Source organism: Eleutherodactylus coqui, chromosome 1, assembly GCF_035609145.1.
Source record: "Eleutherodactylus coqui strain aEleCoq1 chromosome 1, aEleCoq1.hap1, whole genome shotgun sequence".
Taxonomy (NCBI): domain Eukaryota; kingdom Metazoa; phylum Chordata; class Amphibia; order Anura; family Eleutherodactylidae; genus Eleutherodactylus; species Eleutherodactylus coqui.
The window spans coordinates 210,222,703-210,242,852 of record NC_089837.1 but is presented as its reverse complement, the minus strand read 5'-3'; the positions used below and the strand labels follow the sequence as shown (position 1 = coordinate 210,242,852).

The following is a 20,150-nucleotide window of genomic DNA, read 5'->3' as shown; positions in this document are numbered from 1 at the left end:
CTACAAGATGTGTCTTATAATTTTCAACACTTACTCAATTGAATCTGAAGGCATTTTTCTCACTAGCAACAATATGCTTTCACTCAGAAACATGAAGTGATAGTATATTTTATCAATATGTAATCATTTCCTAGGATGGAAAAAATTGATTGAAAAAATCTTTAAAAGAACACTAGATCTTCAGTGTACCTTATGTCTGTTTGTAAGGGCCCATTTAGACAGGATGAGTGTCGGGCAAATGATGCCCAACACTTGTCCCCGCACATACTAGCTCCCATGCACCTGCACGGGAGCTAGTATCGCTGGCTCACAGCAGGGAGGCTGGAGGAGATTTCTCTCCTCACTCTCCCCCGCCCCTCTCCATTGACTTAACATAGCAGCCGTTCAGTACTGAACGACTGCTATTTACACTGAGCGATCAGCTTATCGCCCATGCAGCATAAATGATGGACAATGAGCTGATCACTAATAGTTCAGTGTAAATAGCAGTCATTCAGTACTGAACGGACGCTATATTAAGGCAATGGAGAGGGACCGGGGAGTACAGGAGAGAAATCTCCTGCAATGTCCCCGCTGTGAGCCAGCGATACAAGCTCCCATGCAACAGCACGAGAGCGAGTATGTGCGCGAACAAATATTGGGCATCGTTTGTCCGACACTCGTCCCATCTAAATGGGCCTTAATGCAGTTGAGCATTGTCTGTATAGCATTATATGCGTAAAGAGCTAAGTTGCTTTGAAAACCTATTGCATTATTTATTTTGCACTAAGCCTATATTATACTCCAGAGCTGCATTCATAGTTCCACTGATACTCTTGGAAACCGTTGACAAGCTTAATAAAAGACACATTTTAATAAGACCTCCTATGTGAAAATAATAAACAGAGATAATCTTACCTTTCCGCGGCTGCTGGGATCCAGCGCTGCAGACCGCTGCAGTCCTGGTAATTCCTGTAACAGATGATGTCACAGGAAATCAGGTGACCATTGGGGCTAATGAGAGACTGCAGTGTCACTACCCATTCTCCTGGCATCAGCACTCAAATCCTGATCACCATGATGCCAGGAGTTCAAAAACGTGACGCTTTAACACTACCAATGCACTATGCAGGTAATATACCTCCCACCCCCTTTGGACTGAGAACAGAATTTTTTCCCAAACTGGAGGATGACTTTAATGATACAACCTACAAGGAAATAGGAGGTATGGCTTGCTTTAAATCAGTCCGTCTATCACCATAACATGAGAATATGAAATATGAGTTGAATGTATTTTTATTACATATACACAGAGTGTACACCAACATACACAGTACTGTAAACACTTGCAATGAAATGGTTTTAAAACATTCACATTTTCCAAACATGTTTTTTGTAACCATATCAATGCATACCATATTTGCATTTCCATTATAGTTACATTTTTATACCTTTAATATGTAATGTATGCAATATTTAGCATCTGGCATTGTGTATGCCATTGTGACTAAGTAGGAAATAAGTCGTCTCTGAGCATGTAGAGAAACCCAGGGAGAAATCTGTATGTTTGTAAGTAGTAATGCAATTATGCGATTGTCACATGGTGTTACCAATGTGTCAGGCCTCATGCACTTTACAGTTTTGTATTATGGAGCCATAGGTACTCCGGTTTCCACCCTGTGCTTCTACAGGAGGATATCTCCATAAGGGCTCTTTCACACGAGCATGAAAATCATGCTGAAGTTACCTGCGCAAAAAAAATTGCAACTAACTACACAAAAATAGCGTGAACGGGCGATTTCCCGTAGTCAAGCCATGAGCTTAATTAGTGGTGAAATCACCCATTCACATGAGCGGGAGCTGTGTGGGGCATGTTATACAGCCCCATAGGAGTCTATGGAAACTCTTGCACATCCCGCACCAAAGATGGGCCAGGTCTGATCTTTTCTTGCAGCAGGAAATTTCAGCTGCGGGATTTCAATCACACATGTCCTATTATTTTAGGTGCGATTTTTTTTTTTTTTTACATGCTTAAAATTCTTTTGTCTGAACGTTTCCTTAGGAATCCATTGGTTCTAATAGTCAGAATTTTTGTGCGCTTGTAACTTAACTGCGTGAACACGGTTGTGTGAAAGAGCCTTAAAACAATGTCCAATGGAACATACCTCAGCTTTTTTCTTTATTACAGACTCATGCAGAAATGTGTTTGCATGCCTTCATCTAAAATCAGAGATGTATAGAGGCACAGTGTGAGCTCATCGACTTCTATTGGTGTCATATTACAGCTCTGTACTGCCTGGAACTCGTATAGTCACAATATGATCATGTGAATGATGCCTTACTATAATTTAAGTTTGTTGAGAAATTGAAGCATTGCTATGGAAGGTCAGTATGCCTTTGTGAGCAAGATTAGTATTACTATACACTTCTATAAAGGAGCTAACTAGTTGTTTACTAACCATTCAAGTCCCCAAATAGTGGTAATTGTATAAAACAATTGCGCTGAGCAAATTAACAAGGTTTTGCAAGTAGAGAATAAATAATGAAATTAAATAAAAAAAGTGAAACATCTAAGTATTTTTCTTTGGAATGATTTTCACAAACGATCACTTCTGCTCATGTGTTTATGGTCTTTGACTTTTATATTTTTAGGCTACAGCTCTAAATGGTGACTATAGAAGGTTTTCAGAAAGGGATGCCTCGGGGCTGATCAGTCAACCATTGAAACTGTTATTGGTTCTCTCTGGGAGAATTTTCGTAAGCATTACCAGTTTATTTTTCTCACGTGTCACTGCTGTCAAATGTTGGAGCTTTCAAACACTAGTAAATGTATATGCCTGGGAAATTTAAGATCAGACAAATCAACAGAGCAGAGAAAAATGATGAAAAGCTTGATAATCCTCATGTCTTGAATTGAACTTGTTTTACATATCTGAGAGATCATAGGCAATGTAGAATTAAAATGTACATTTTAAGCAATCTTTTTATAATTATTATATATGATGTCAATTGCGACTTTCTGATATAAGCATATGGTGATAACAGTATAAAAAAATCTATGCAACTGGCGTATTCTGTTAGAGAGCATTCGCACTGCGTTTTTTGTATCCGTAAACATATACGTTTTTATGTGTTAGGCTGACTTCACAGGGGCGTTTTTACACACACAAAATTTGCACGTGCAATACGTAGAGAATAGTTTGTTCACATGTGTATATTTTTCTTGAGCATTTCAGTCTTGCAAAAAAAAAATGCAGCATGCTCTATTTTTCGGTCCACCCAAAGTCACTATAGAAGTTAATGGGGATGTGCAAATATGCAAAAAATACGCTAGGAGATGCATGAAATACTGCACAATTGCCCAGGAAAAAGAACACATCTCAAACTCATTAGACTAATTAGCCATTTCAATCAATGCAGCTATATTTGCCGCTTGCAAATGAACAATTCCTTGGTTTCAAAGATGTGTACGTTTTCTAGAGCGAGAGAAATGTATTGTGCAGTACAGTATACTGCACAATTTGTCAGGCCATGGGAAACCATTGTAAAATAAAGTATGTTTTCTCGCAGGACACAATAGTGTAGTCAACTACGTTACAGCATACTGCAAAAAAAATAAGTTGAAACGCAAACCTGTTAAACGTAGACAGACACAGACAATACGTTTGTCTACATTTGTGTATATTTTAGCTATAAAACTCTATGTGTATGTTAAAGTATACGTTTTTAGACCTCTTTCACATGGGCAACAAAATCACATTGAATGGCCGTGATTGGTTCATTGAGTGCTGTAGTAATTGGCTGAGCTACGGCGCTCAAGAACCAAACAGAGCCAGCACTTCCTGGAGGCAGGATTCTTGAACCCCCTCACCAGGAATCGCTGGCTAACAGCTGCAGACAAGTGCTGCAGAACTGCCGGAGGAGAAGTGCAGCTAAGCGGACGGTGCCTGTTAGATAATATACTAGTAATTATTAGGAAATTATGATACCAGTGCACCACACAGCTGAGCTAAATGGTACATCTATTATGAACCCTGGCACATCACACACAGCTGTACGACATCCATCCTGATTAACACACATTACACACACAACACATTACGCACACAGCTCTACTATATCCCACACACAGTTCTACTACATCCATCTTGATTCCCACACATAACACACACAGCACATTACACATACAGCTCTGCTACATTGTACATCCATTATGATTCCCACACATCACACACAGCTCTACGACATCCATCTTGATTCCAACACATTACACACACAGTACATTACACACAAAGCTCTACTACATGCATGCTGACCCCACACATCACACACACAGCACATTATTCACACCGGTCTATTACATCCATCCTGCCCCCACACGTTACACACAGCACATTACACACACAGCGCTACTGCATCCATCTTGATTCCCACATATTAGACACAGCACATGACACACACAGCTCTGCTACACCCATCTTTATTCCCACACATTACACACACAGCACTTTACACACACAGCCTTGCTACATCTTGATTCACACACATCACACACACACAATTCTACTACATCCGTCCTGACCCCACACATCACACACAGCACATGACACACAGCTTTGCTACATTCTGATTCACACACAAAGAGCTCTGCTGCATTGTATATCTATTATGATCACCACACATCACACACACAGCTCCACTACATCCATCCTGATTTCCACACATTACACACACAACACAATACACACAGTTCTACTACATGCCATATACAGTTCTACTACATCTATCTTGATTCCGACACATTACACACACAGCTGTGCTACATTGTACATCCATTATGATTCCCACACATTACACACAGCTGTGCTACATTGTACATCCATTATGATTCCCACACATTACACACACAACTCTACTACATCCATCTTGATTCCCACATATTACACACACAGCACATTACATACTCAGCTCTACTACATGCATGCTAAGCCCCCCACATCACACACAGCACATTACACACACCGCTCTACTACATCCATCCTGATTCCCACACAATACACACATAGCACATTACACATGCAGCTCTGCTACATCCATCTTGATTCCCACACATTACACACATAGCACATCACACACACAGCTCTGCTACATCCACCCTGACCCCACACATCACACACAAAACACATTACACACACCTCTTCTATATCCTGATTCATGTGCACACAGCTCTGCTACATGTTACATACATTATGATCCCCACACATTACACTTACAGCTCCACTACATCCATCTTGAGTCCCACACATTACACACAGCACATTGCACACATAGCTCTGCTACATCTTGATTCACACTCATGCCACGCACAGCTCTACTACATCCATCTTGATTCACACACATTACACACACAGCTCTACTACATGCCACACACTGTTCTACTACATCCATCTTGATTCCCACACATTACACACAAAGCCCTGCTATATTGTACATCCATTACGATTCCCACACATCACACACACAGCTCTACCACATCCATCCTGACCCCACACATCACACACACACAGCACATGACACAGAGCTCTGCTACATTGTACATCCATTATGATTCCCACAAATCATACACACAGCTCTACTACATCCATACTGATTCCCACACAGCACATGACACACGCAGCTCTGCTACATCCCGATGTACACACAAACAGCTCTGCTGCATCCTGATTCATACACACAGCTCTGCTACATGGTACATCCATTATGATCCCCACACATCACACTCACAGCTCCACTACATCCATCTTGATTTCCACACATTACACACACAGCACATTGCCCACACAGCTCTGCTACATCTTTATTCACACACATCACACACAGAGCTCTACTACCTCCATCCTGACCCTTACACATTACATACACAGCACTGCTACATCCTGATTCACACACATCGCACACCAAGCTCTACTACATCCATCCTGATTCACACACATGACACAAACATGACACACACAGCTCTACTACATCCATCTTGATTTACACACGACACACAGCACATGACACACACAGCTCTGCTACATCCTGATTCACACACATCACGCACACACACAGCTTTGCTACATCAACATCCATCCTATTTTCCACACATTACCAGACTCCTGAAAACAGTGATGAGCCCCTGGTTATGTGATTCCTGACTCCACCCACACAGGTGATCACATGACAGTGATGTTCTCACAGGTCCTAGTTGCTGCTGTCAGCCTATCCAGTATACAGTACTTTTTAACAAACTGCACAATGGCTCCTCCCACAGCAGTGACATCACCACAGGTCTTTCAGCCTGCCGGACCTCTGGTGCGCTAGGTCTCTGTCTTCTGTCAGGACCACTGAGTTGTGTCTGAGATAACGGCTTAGTTTTATTCTCTTTTTGTTATTTTTGTCCTCCCCTTTTTAACATCCCTACCTGTGTTGTTCTTCTGTCAGTCAGGCTCTGTGTTTTTATATGTTGTAGGACCTTTGATGATGTCACCAGGGGGAAGAGCATGAAAGCACTCACATACTAACTGACCAGTGGTCATTAGTAGTTTTCTTGTTTTTTATTTGTTTTTAATGCAGGTATGACTTATTTTTTGGGCAGTGCCTATGTTTCAAGCTCCCCCAAAAATCCTGGCAAAAAAGCGTCACAAAATCGCAATATCGTCATGAGAAAACGCAGCGATAATGCACAGAACACAGCTTTGATATTGCTGCAATTTTGTTGCAGAGATATCACTGTCACCTGTGTCAAAGAGGCCTTATATTCTTATTAGCATAAGGGTGATTGCAGATGAACGTGTTTTCTCCCATTTTGCAGCCATGATAATCACAGCCGCATAACAGGACAAAATGAAACCACTGGATTTTAGTGGTTCAGTTTTCACCATTAATACTACTGCCGAGAAAAGATAGGACATGCCCTATCTTTCCCACATTTGGTGAATACTACGTGGGGGAAAGATCAGGCAGCACCTATCTTCTCGCTGCTTTTTTCAAACTCCTGCGCTCTGGCAGGAAATTCCCCTTGTTCAGGCACAATTACGCTCCGTGCTGCCGAGCATAGTTGTGCCTACGCTCGTCTGAAAACGCCCTAAAAGGTGTATCTTTAACCAACAGAAAAAACGCAGTATCAACACGCTCTTAAATCTGGCGATTTATTCTGACAACTCCCACGGTGCTCAATTTGGTGACAGCTCATTATACACTTGTAATAAGACCAGCTTCACACAAGCATATTTACACGAGCAATTACGCAGTGAATACAACCTATTAATTTCAATGTGTTAGCTCATGTGCGCATATTTCCTGTGCATTTTGGTCATTCCATATAATACGCAGCATGCTCTATTTTCTGCACATTTGCGCACAAAAGTCTCCATATTCCAAAAGTCTGCAATATTCTAGGAGATGAATGAAATACTGTGTAATTGTACAGGAAAAAGAACACCTCTTGAACTCATTAGTTCAGCAATTAAAATAGCTGGGAGCATCGGTGCTTTTTTTTGGCATGTGCAAATGCAAATGTCTTGCGCTCGGAAAAAAACAGTAAAATATATGCCGATGCACAAACAAAAAAGCATTCCACAAACACACTGCACTCATGTGTGCATAAATGTGCATTCGCTTGTGTAAAGGTGGCCTAAATGACACATTTGTGATTAGTTACAGAGTTGGTCTACTCCAAGCGTACTCCCATATCACATAGCTTCTTCTCTATTTGATTAACTCAGCTGCTCCTCCAACTGACGCTTTTACAGTTACAAATTTCATATGCATCTAGTGCAGAACAGAAAATGTACAAATGTACAAATGTACCAAGGCCTATCTTTTCCATATAGTAAGCCTAGTAGAATGAATAAAGCATTTGGGGACCCTGTTACAGATATTGCATTGGGGCCCAGAAGATAGATAGATAGATAGATAGATAGATAGATAGATAGATAGATAGATAGATAGGAGATAGATACAAATTAGATAGATAGTTAGATAGATAGATAGGAGATAGATACAAATTAGATAGATAGATAGATAGATAGGATAGTTAGATATATAGATCAGATAGAGAGATAAGACCCCCCTGATAATCGTAATGCCTGCATAAACAATTCGCGTGACGAATGAATGTTGTATCATTTGTTGCTCATTCTCTGGGCAAGCTTTCATTGGCCACTGATCGGGAACAGAGGGCTTGTACAACCATTCAGGTAACAATCATCCTGTGTAAAAACCTCTTAAAGGGGTTGTCCCGCGGCAGCAAGTGGGTCTATACACTTCTGTATGGCCATATTAATGCACTTTGTAATGTACATTGTGCATTAATTATGAGCCATACAGAAGTTCTAAGAAGTTTTTCACTTACCTGCTCCGTTGCTAGCGTCCTCGTTTCCATGGAGCCGACTAATTTTCGCCGTCTAATGGCCAAATTAGCCGCGCTTGTGCAGTCCGGGTCTTCTTCTTTTATGAATGGGATCGCTCGTGCAGGATGCCGTCTCCGTGTAGCTCCGCCCCGTCACGTGCCGATTCCAGCCAATCAGGAGGCTGGAATCGGCAATGGACCGCACAGAAGCCCTGCGGTCCACAGAGGGAGAAGATGCCGGCGGCCATCTTCAGCCGGTAAGTAAGAAGTCACCGGAGCGCGGGGATTCAGGTAAGCGCTGTGTGGATTTTTCTTTAGGTCCCTGCATCGGGGTTGTCTCGCGCCGAACGGGGGGGGGGGGGGTTGAAAAAAAAAAAAAAAACGTTTCGGCGCGGGACAACCCCTTTAACTCTCTCTGCAGGAGAGGGAGGAGTGTAATATAAGCTATCAGGCTTGAAGATAGAGTGACCCTGGCCACGCTGCCATGGAATGGCTCCACAAATATACTCTAAGTATGAGAATCTAAATACTGTGAAGCTTTTAGTTTTTACTGGATGTACTCTAGACTTAAGAGGTTAGATTTGAACCAATGTAGTTTTTAGTTTTTCTGTAATTATAGGGATCCTGTCACAGCCCCACAGCAGCATAAACTAAGTTATGGTGCTGTTAGGGGACATAGCAGGGAGCCGGGTGATGGATTCTTTATGCAATCCAGCACTGTCACCCACCAAAGATCACACACGTCATGAGAACATGAAAAGAGTCGTGCGCCATGTGATCTTCACCAGTTGACAGCACTGGCTTGTGGAAGTGGGTGAGTACAAAAAACTTAGTTTATGGTGCAGTGGGGATGTGACAGGTTCCCTTTAAATCTTATTGGAAAGTTTGTATCATAAAAGAAGACCAGATGGTATGGTGTTTGCATGACAAAATAGATTTTTTATAGACTTACATAGTTTGAAAATATTGGAACGTGTAGTGATTCAACTTTAGAGACTAAGGCCGGCGCACACTTATGTCACGTATTTGTGTAATGGGCTTTCTGTATTTACGTGCACCTGTGCATTTTACTGTACTTTTTGTGTGTGCAAATCATGTGCATTTGATGGCACAAAAAAAGCATATAACCATGCTCCCATTCATTGAAATGTGCAATTAAGTCAATTAGTTCATGCACAAATGCGCAGGAATAGAGAGCATGCTGCAAATGAAAAGTGTGCGCAAAATGCGCTTATGTGAACAAACCTATTCAAATCAAGGTCTTCTAGTCACTGCGTATTTAGCGTGCAAATTTTTCACGTTAAAACACTGTGCAAATACATCCATGTGACAAAGGCCTAAGGCTGCAAGTGGGCCTTGCTTTGTCCCAGCACGATCAATTGGCTATGCTGATTCAATAAAACTACATGTATACAGTAGGAGGAGAATTTAGCCAACTTATGTATGATTCACACATAGCAAGCAGACTTTGCAATTTGATTCCTTATGGAATGTGTGTAAATAAAGCCTCAATTCCCTATAAGTTCAGCAGAGTGGTTCTCGGATGCAACATTAGTCAATTAATCTTAAGAGCTCGTTGGCGTATTGGACGCTGTGCATGCTTAGTACTTTAAACTGTATTTATGTAATTCTTTTGGCTCTTAACAAAAAACTACATTATTAAATTGATGTCATTTTAAACAAATTCATAATGTGTAATAGTTAAAAAGTTTCAAATCCAAATATCTTAACAACACTCAAATTCTCAAATTATCCTTTCAGTTGAGGTTATCTTGAATACAGTCAAGTGTTATTTACAGAATAATCACAATGACGCTTCTTGACGACTTTGACCATTAAGGAGCGAAGTGCTGGTCACTGTATTCTTAACATTGCTCTTCAAAGAAGTCATTCGGACATTGGATGAATTAAGCAGGTAGCTGGTAGACCGTTGGTGGGGCCTCTTTCTACGACAGCATAGTTGGCTGTTAAAATGTCTTCTGAAACTCTCACTTAGGAGGTAGAGTGCAAAAGGATTTACACAGGAGTTAGAAAAGCTTAAGACACGAGCCACTAATGTGATAATCATATGTCCCAAAGACGGATCAATTTCATTATAGTTAAAAGACCGATACATGTATAAGACGTGATTAGGAAACCAGCAGAGAGCAAAGCAGCCAACGAACACCAGAACAATTTTTGCCAGACGCTTTCGAGTCTCCATCTGTAATGAGAAAAATGTTACGATGAGTTAGTTTCAGATCCATGCATTTTCATTTTATAATATACTAATGCATTGGAAAATAACTATGGGTATTTGATCACTATTTGCAAATATGTATTTTGTGTCCACCCTATAGAATTCTATAAATTAATAAAAAAGTTGTCCATTTTAAAAACACTTGTGGCAGCAATTGTTTTTCAGGTATATGCCCACCTCAAATCAGCATCACAGTCCAAAAACTATTGGAAGAAAGGAAGTAAGCAAGCCAACATCTAGTTGGCTACACAAGGTTCTACTTTTGAGGTTGCAGTACAAAAAACACAAAAGGAGTATTGATATCTATATGTTGAAAGTATAAAATGAACAAAGGCTTAATAAGTTATTTTCTCTTGATGACCTATGCTAGTTTTACACATAAAGTGAAATGTGGGCCATTTTACAGCCATGACAGCTATGAGATGTTCATTTTGCTCCTCCTATACACGACTGTAATTACAGAAATTTAAAGGTCACTCCGCTGGAACAAGTTAAATGGAATTCGTTAGCTGCCCTGAGACGCAAAGAGATATACTGGATTTTTCATTTAAAAACTCTGATAACCTGAGGCTTCAACGAAGTGTTAGAAAAAGTTTAGCTGCAGTTTTATAGTTGATGGTCTTATAGTCTTCATATTAACATTATATACTAATTTTTTTATTTGTGATGTACAGATTGTATACTTTTAACTGTATATGAAATATCATACTTATAAACATTAAATTTTAAATAATCATTACATCTTATATTATTAATTATTGGTATAAATTACTGGGTTATACATTTAAGTATGCAATGCAGGAAGGAAGGGAGCAAGCCAACATCTAGTTAGCTACACAAGGTTCTGCTTTTGAGGTTTTAGTACAAAAAACACAAAATGAGTATTGATAGCTATATGTTGAAAGTGTAAAATGAACAAAGCCTTAACAAGTTATTTTCTTTTGATGACCTATGCTAGTTTTACACATAAAGTGAAATGTGGGCCATTTTAGAGCCATCAAATCTATGAGATGTTCATTTCATTCCTCCTATTTTCCTGCCGTCTTTGCCCTAATAAGTGTCAGGGTTGCAGCAGTTCTGGTATTATCCCCTTGCTATCAGGCTTGGCCAGGTTTAAGCTGTATCTACGCCTTTCCTGGTTCTGAGGGCTGTGGTGTCAGGTGCGTGCTGTCAGCTCTCACCTTGTTCTATTTATCCTGCTCTATATAGTCTGGCTCTGGCCTAACTGCAGCGCTGGTCAATTCAGTATCTATCCTGGATTGCGGAGGTGCACACCCTGTTTCTAGAAGCTTTCGGTCCTGTAGACTGCTACTAAGCTAAGTACCCCTGTTATATTTTCTTATTGCTGTACATATTATGTTCAGGGTTCCCTGGAAGGGATTTCTTAGTGGTCGAGGTTCGCGTGTAGGTCCGCTCTTTATCAGAGCGATCGGCCTGCTGATCATGTAGTGTCCCCTCATTGGTAAGGGGTTCTTAGAGTTGGATTTTTCCTTTAGTTTTGTTTCCTGTTTGCTACTGTATTTTGCACCCTGCAGTGATTATAGTGGTACTGATATTTAGTTCTATGTTTGCTTTGCACAGTTATGCTTTGATTGTGTTTCATTAGTTGTGCACAGTTGTGCTTCTTTGTGTCTGTATGCCCTTCACGTCCAGTCTGAATGTAACAGTCGGAATGTTTAATGCAATGAGCAAATGTATTACTGAGAATTCAAATTTTCTGACACAAATTGTGCCAAAAAAACTGTCTAATATACTAACTATCAGATTTATGATGTGTTCTAGACGCTTTTGAACACTTTTTTTTTACATGCCTGACAAGGGTGTGTGGTTTAATTGAAAACGGGGTGTGGCCTAAATCAGCCAAATTATTTCACAATGTTCTATTTTTTTTACATTTTGGAACAATTTTTCTGGCATTAATTACACTAACTAATTAGTGGTATATAGTTAGAGTAGACATTCTTAACATCTAACAGATTCATCATCCAACAGAGTCACTATGATACATCTGTTGCATTTTTTGACTGTTTACTCTAAGTTTGCACTGTCTATTACACAGTATTAGCAAATCTGCCCCTGTGTATATACATGTGTTCATGTGTCAATCCTATTTTCTTTTATCAAAATATTATGATATGCTGGGGCAGATTTACTAATGCTGTTTAATAGTTAGACAGTGCACACTTAGACTGGACAGTCTTAAAGTATGCTAGATTTAGCTCAGTGGCTCTGCTGTATGATATATGTCAGATTACCCCCAACTGAACACGTCAAGGTGGGGAGGGGGGGGGGGGGGAAGAGAAAAATTGCGTCAAAAAAAGTGACAAAGCATGCAAAGCCACCAAATAGGTTGTGGATCTTCAACCAAAGAGTAGATAATTTTGTAGATTAAGAGGGCGGCAGCATATAGATGGTGCTTCACAATATCATAGAAAACATAGACTTTATTGTTTCATCTTAAAATGGCAAACACACCATTTCGACCATTAAAGGTCTTTTTCAAGCCGCATATTAGGTGAAACCAGACACACAGTCCATGTTTCAGGATGATTTTGTGGACTTAATCTACAAAATTATGTCAAATGTTTAGACTGTCTAGTCTAAGTTTATACCACATATAAGTTGGCTTAGTTTACACCAAAATTTTCACCAAATTTTCATGAAGGAATGTTCCTTCGTCAGACAAGTCGTAAAAGTCTCCAAAATTGTCTCAAACATATAGTTAATGTGGCACAAAGCATGTACAAGTTTTCTGTTACAATAGTAAATCTGCCTTGTTGTGTTCATGCACTGGTGTAACTATAGGGGATGCAGTTGCACCCGAGCTCACGAGCCTTAGGGGGCCCATAAGGCTTCCCTTCTACACATAGGGAGCCCAGTACTATGAATTAAGCATTATAGTTGGGCCCCCGTTACAGATATTGCATTGGGGCCCAGAAGCTTCAAGTTTCGCCTCTGTGTTCATAATAATGTAAATTAGAGCCATACATACAATCTGTTCAGTCTCTGCAACTTATTTTATAGATCAAATGAACCAGCTCACCAGCAGGATACACAGACTTGACCAGAATCAATTGCAGAGGACAGCAAGAAAAGGATCCAGCAACTAAGAGCTGATGTAAAGGTTTGAAACGTGTCAGCTTGTCAGATTGTATGTCCTTCCTGTTGGGACTTTAATACGTCTCAATTAAGCCATGATTTTCTGGATGCTGGATGCTTTTCTACAATGTATTTAAGCAGAAGTTCAGTTTATTGTACTTCGACTTCAGACTTCAAAGAACCCTATTTCAAGGACGTTCACATAACTCAGTTATCATTATTTAGGATCCAGTTAAGAGGCGCTAATGAATAGATCACTTGTTATTCTGATTTTCATGTAATGTGTTAACCAGCAATCCATCATGTACAACACGGTTTCTACAAGGATCTTCATTATCACTGGCTTCTGTCCATTCTGATTAGTGCATGGTCTTGCAGAAAATTGTTTGTCATTTTTATTATGAATTGCTTTATGCTGGTGAAATTCCTAAGCTATCAAAAAATTACTGCTCCTCTTCTATAATAAGAGAAAAGGTACATGCACACAGAATGTTAAAAAGCCGCACCCAAGATTCTCAGATTTAAAGGGGTTTTCCAGGGAGAATACTACTGATGACCTATCCTCAAGATAAGTCATCAATAGTTGATCGGCTGGGGTCCGTCGCTGTCTGAGGCTGTGTGAGAGGCTCCATTGAAAATAATGGGAGCCTCTGACAGTGTTTAGAGCTGCACTAAAAGCGCTGAAAAAAACATCTGTGTGAGGGAGGCCATAGAATATATTTCACAGGCAGCAAATTTGTTGCAGAACTTCTGAGACTGTCCTACTCATTGAATGGGGCTTTCAAAATACCTGTAAAGGTTGCAGAAAGAACCCCATTTAGATGCATGAAATGGAATTCAGTCACATAAATTCTGTACAAATCTGCCACATGTAAAAAAAACGTTATAATTAGAGATGAGCGAGCACCAAAATGCTCGGGTGCTCGTTACTCGAGTCGAACTTTCAGTGATGCTCGAGAGTTCGTTTCGAGTAACGAACCCCATTGAAGTCAATGAGCAACTCGAGCATTTTTGTATATAACTGGTGCTCCGCTAAGGTTTTCATTTGTGAAAATCTTAGCAAATCACCAAAGTCATGTAAAAAACACAGAAATGGATAGGGCAGGCGAGGAGCAACATGCAGGGCTGCATTTCGGGCTCCGAGGTCTCACTATTAAGCCACAATAGTGGCAAGAGTGAGACCCCCCCGCACTGTCAGCATAAGGATCGTTCTCCTCTGCCACAGCTGGAACAGCTGTGGCAGAGAAGAACGATGTTAGCCCATTGAATTCAATGGAGCCGGCAATACAGCTGGCTCCATTGAAAGCAACGGGCTGCCGGCGAGCGCGAGATGAATTTTCGGGAAGGGCTTAAAAATATAAGCCCTTACCTGAAAAAGAAAGATTTTAGTGTAAAAAAGAATAAAAATGCAGGCATTCTCTTCAATGGAGCCGCTGCTGCTGCCGGCGACTCCATTGAAGGCAATGGTCTGCTGGCACATCTGAATTCTTTTTCAGGGAAGGACTTTACATATAAGCCATTCCCTGGAAATGAATTAAAAGTGATTTAAAAAACAAAAAAAGTAGATACTCACCTCCTTTCAGCTGCCGGGGCACAGCCGCGTGTTCTCCTGCTGTCCCCTACACTGTGGTGCTGAACTGCTGTCATTCAGCTGAGAGCTGCGCTGAGCCAATCAGAGGCAACACTCACTCACCCATTCATGAATTCATGAATGGGTGTGAGTGAGATCTGCCTCTGATTGGCTCAGCGCTGAGCCAATCAGGGGCATGTCTGACTCACACCCCCTTCACACCCACTGGAGGCCAGCCGCGCTGAACTCCGTCTTCCGGGACAAGGTGAGTATATATATATTTTATATTTCTACACATTTCTGGATGAATTGCAGGGAAGGGCTTATATATTTAAGCCCTTCCCGACAACTCATCCCGCGATCGCCGGCAGCCCATTGCTTTCAATGGAGCCGGCTGTATTGCTGGCTCCATTGAATTCAATGGTCAGTGCTCGTTTAATCGAGACGAGTACCGCGTGGTGCTCGTCTCGAGTAACGAGCATCTCGAGCACCCTAATACTCGAACGAGCATCAAGCTCGGACGAGTATGCTCGCTCATCTCTAGTTATAATGATCATTTATAAAATGAGCAGATCGTAAGAAATGCAATCCTTTATAACCTTTTAATATTTCATATATGACACACTATGGAGCTAGCGTGGCATGGCTATGCTAATTACACAGTGCAGCTGGCTTTCCAAAGTGAATGCCAATAGTAACACTGCACAAATAGTGTTGCATAGTGTGACTTGACTATCTATGCAGCATGCCAACAATTATGCTACATCTGTATAAACCCTTAACCTCTTAAGGACCAGGCTGTTTTGTACCTTAAGAACCAGACACTTTTTAGGGATTTTACCCATGTGGTGGTTTTGCTGCCCTATTTTTTTATATCCGCTACCAAAATTATTTTTTCCCATGCCATATGGGGCTATTTTATATCTTTTTTTCACTTATTGTTTTTCTTTTTCTAGTTTTATTGGAGTAAAAAGCTAAAAAAAGATGTTTTTTTACATCCATAGTTCTTTTTTAACCATTCGCTATCCAATTTTGGATTCAGGGTTTCCTAGGGGGCTTTCTCTTTCTGCCATTATACAATGGTGCCATCTGCTGGCAAGAGCCACCACTGTGGTATGGGAAATGCTGGACAGGCCCCCGATAACAGAGTGGCCGGTAATCTACAGTAAAATTACCCTGCCGGACGTCTTCCGACATTGGAGCTGTACAGCCTTCAATCAGAATGTCTTCAGGCGTCAGACAGTGGATTGGAAAGGGTTAAATTAGTATATTTACGCTAAAATAAACCATGGAAACGGGTTCGTCATCTTGCTTTGGACGTTTTGATACATAATATTTATACTTTTAGATTATAGGGTGCATATGGTGATGGTTTTGGTTGGCATCGGGTGCCAGGACCAAGAGAAAAGAAGCTCCAGAATTTTCCGGAGAAGAGGCAAAAAGAAGTATTCCCGGTCACGTAAGAAGACATATAATGACACACTCAGTGAACGAACAACTGCCACCGGCTCGGAAAAGAACCTGAACCTTGATGTTGTGGTAAATATATCCTCTAAAACTTTATCTGAGACTGAGATTTCTGTGCTGGCAAAAGGCCTTTCATTTTGCCCTACCAGTACAACTGAATGGTTCGAACTTGACTTGGATCTGCATAGTTTCTTTAGGCGTTTTAGACTCAACCATTTCTTTTCCACACAAGGTGGGGTGACTGGTGTGCAGTCCGACCCCCGTGGGGCCTTTTCCTGGTGGGTGTCGGACTGCGCAACAGAAGTACCTTTACACATCCCGTTACCAATCATGCGATTGAAACGTTTGCCACTCTGGAACAGAAAGACATTGATAAATTAAGGACTGATATGTCCAGAAAAGAGGTAAAATTGAAATCTAATCTGTCCTTGGAAGAGAATCGGGCCATTAAGAGATGATGACAAGTACATGGCGGATGACAAGTACGTAATAGTGAAGCCATCCGATAAAGATGGAGCGGTAGTAGAGATGGACACTGAGGATTACTATGATAAGATTGCCTGTCAGTTGTCTGATGATAATGTATATGAGAGATTAAATAGCAATCCCACACATAAGTATCAGACGCAATTGAGAAAACTACTCAATGATGCGTTTATGGAAGGGATTACTGATGGCAATTTGCAGAAATACTTGTATGTCCCACACCCCGTGATTCCTGCGCTATATGAGCTACCAAAAATCCACAAGTGTCTACACGAACCACCTGGCAGACCCATTGTGGCAGGCTGTGATTCACTATTTAGTAATAGTGCACGTTTTCTGGATAAGGTGTTTAGGAGATTTTCTAAAGGGATCTCAATCGTACTTGAAAGATACTAGCGATTTCTTGCGAAAAATTGGCAATTATGCTGTGACAGACCCGATGTATCTAGTTACTTTTGATGTGGTTGCTCTGTACACATCTATCACGCATGTGAGGGGTATTTCTGCTGTTAAATGCTTTCTTGAGTCCTCTACCCTCACGGTGGGGTACCTGTCGCTGCTGGAGTACATCCTCGTGAACAACTATTTTGTGTTTGTTGGGGTGTACTACCGGCAGTGACAGGAGACTGCTATGGGGGCTAATATGGCATGCACTTATGCCAACATTTATAATCATGTGTGTGAGGAGGACCACATCTATCAATCCACACATTGGAGAAGTGTCGTCTGTTGGCATCATTACATAGATGACATTTTCGTCTTGTGGAGAGGTACTGAGACGGAACTGTCTGATTTCCATGCATTTCTTAATGGGATTTACGTTGAATTAAAATTCATTATGTATGCATAGTAGAGAGGCCATCCATTTCCTTTAGGTGAAAGTGTCAATTGTTGATTCTGCATTCAAAACTGATTTATATATGAAATTGACCGACAGTAACAGCCTCTTCATCCATCACAGGATGATCCAGTCCCTTCCCTGGTCGCAATTACTACGGGTTCAGCGTATTGCAAATGATGAGACAATTGACACCCGTCTTGAGAAAATGTGCAAGAAATTTGAGAATAGGGGATATCCCAAGCAGTTCTTTCACAGTTACAGACTAAAAACTTGAGGATTCTTTATTAAAGATGCTCTAAAAAACACATATGGGCTGACTTACATACAAAACGTAAAAGACAAAAGGATAAACAGATACCCTTCCTTGACAGTAGCCTCCACTTTTTAATAGGTATATGAAGGAGACTTGATCATAACTAAGTGCTATTGAGAACAGTACTAGGACTTATGAATTCATTCACCATGCAGTAACGATGTTTAAATGCAGGGGTGAATTCATATAGATTTCCTAGTAAAATTGACCCTGGTGGTAATATGGCAGTAGTGCTGACCAATTACCCTTTCAGAGTGCAACAGGTGGCTCGTTGCAGATCTATCAGGATTACTGCTAAATAACAAGAAATAATGTCCCAGATTGTTTGAGACACGTAAACAAAGGGGATTTCTCCCACAGGTACAGATGGCTTTTAGATGTCAAAAAGCTCACAATCGAGAAATCTTATATACGAAAAGCTCGACGCGTTTCCCCACAGTTAGAACTGTGGTTCATCAGGAGCGTAGATAAAGCAGTGAGTCTGTAATACAGCACTTTTGATCATAATAGATCCGACATGTATAGAGGATTCAGATACTGTCGTATGGTGGCTCAGATTTGATAATAAATGTGATAATAGATTCAAATCTTATATACACAAGGTGCTTTTGCTCAATAATGTAGTTCCAATAGTACGTGACTATTGAGTAAGATGTATGAAGGTGATAAGCCTTCGTAATCAACTACTGCATTAGACTATCGCCTGGCACTTTCCCATGCCATACCTGTGTGGCGTGTCCTTTTATTTTCAAGACCAACTCCTTTACTTGCGCCGTCTCCAATCGTACATACCAATGCCATGATTTCATCAATTGTAAGACCCGTAACATCATTTACATGGCCACCTGCCCATGTCCCAAAAATTACATAGGAAAAACCACCAAACAGTTTCGGCGCAGGATTCTTGGGCATGTCGGGAACATCCAGAGACATGAATCTACACCTCTCGCTGACCATATTTGGTCAGTACATAAAGGTGATCCACATACTTCAAATTCAAGGTATAGAACTGCTACGTACGAATGGGAGACGTGGCAATGTGGATCAGCGCCTCTTGCAAAAAGAGGCGGCATGGATATTCCGTATGGAGAGCCTCCAGCCTTCTGGACTCAATGAGAGCCTTTGTTTCAACTGCTTCTTGGAATAAGATAATGCAAATTCATCGCTTGTCCCCCCCTGATCTTTACCTCCGAACCCCGCCCCCTTTTCCTCTTCTAGCCACTCAACTCCATCATGAGTTGTTGCTATATCGTACGCTGTGTTTTGATCTTTAAATAACAATATTCTATCTTCTAAGCATCAATAATAGCTGTGATGCTCTATTATGCTAATACTGGACTTGACACTGATATAGTTAGTGTTCCAAGCAATGCACAAAAGCCCCCTCTTTTTTTTTTTTTGAATTACAAGCTTTATTTATTAGAGATGAGCGAGCACCAAAATGGTCGGGTGCTCGTTACTCCGGACGAAATTTTTGCAATGCTCGAGGGTTCGTTTCGAGTAACGAACCCCATTGAAGTCAATGGGCGACCCGAGCATTTTTGTATTTCGCCGATGCTCGCTAAGGTTTCCATGTGTGAAAATCTGGGCAATTCAAGAAAGTGATGGGAATGACACAGCAACGGATAGGGCAGGCGAGGGGCTACATGTTGGGCTGCATCTCAAGTTCACAGGTCCCACTATTAAGCCACAATACCGGCAAGAGTGGGGCCCCCCCCCTCCCAACAACTTTTACTTCTGAAAAGCCCTCATTAGCATGGCATA

General features: G+C 40.9%; 1 protein-coding gene across 1 annotated transcript in view; it reads right to left on the bottom strand.

The window, feature by feature from the left end:
* Positions 1 to 10,175: 10,175 nt before the first annotated feature.
* NMBR (neuromedin B receptor) overlaps positions 10,176 to 20,150 on the bottom strand; it is a 135,480-nt gene continuing 125,505 nt past the window's right edge. The window contains exon 2 of the mRNA XM_066590800.1: positions 10,176 to 10,574. Within this exon, the coding sequence (XP_066446897.1) occupies positions 10,176 to 10,574 (399 nt within the window). The remainder of the gene's footprint in view (positions 10,575 to 20,150) is intronic.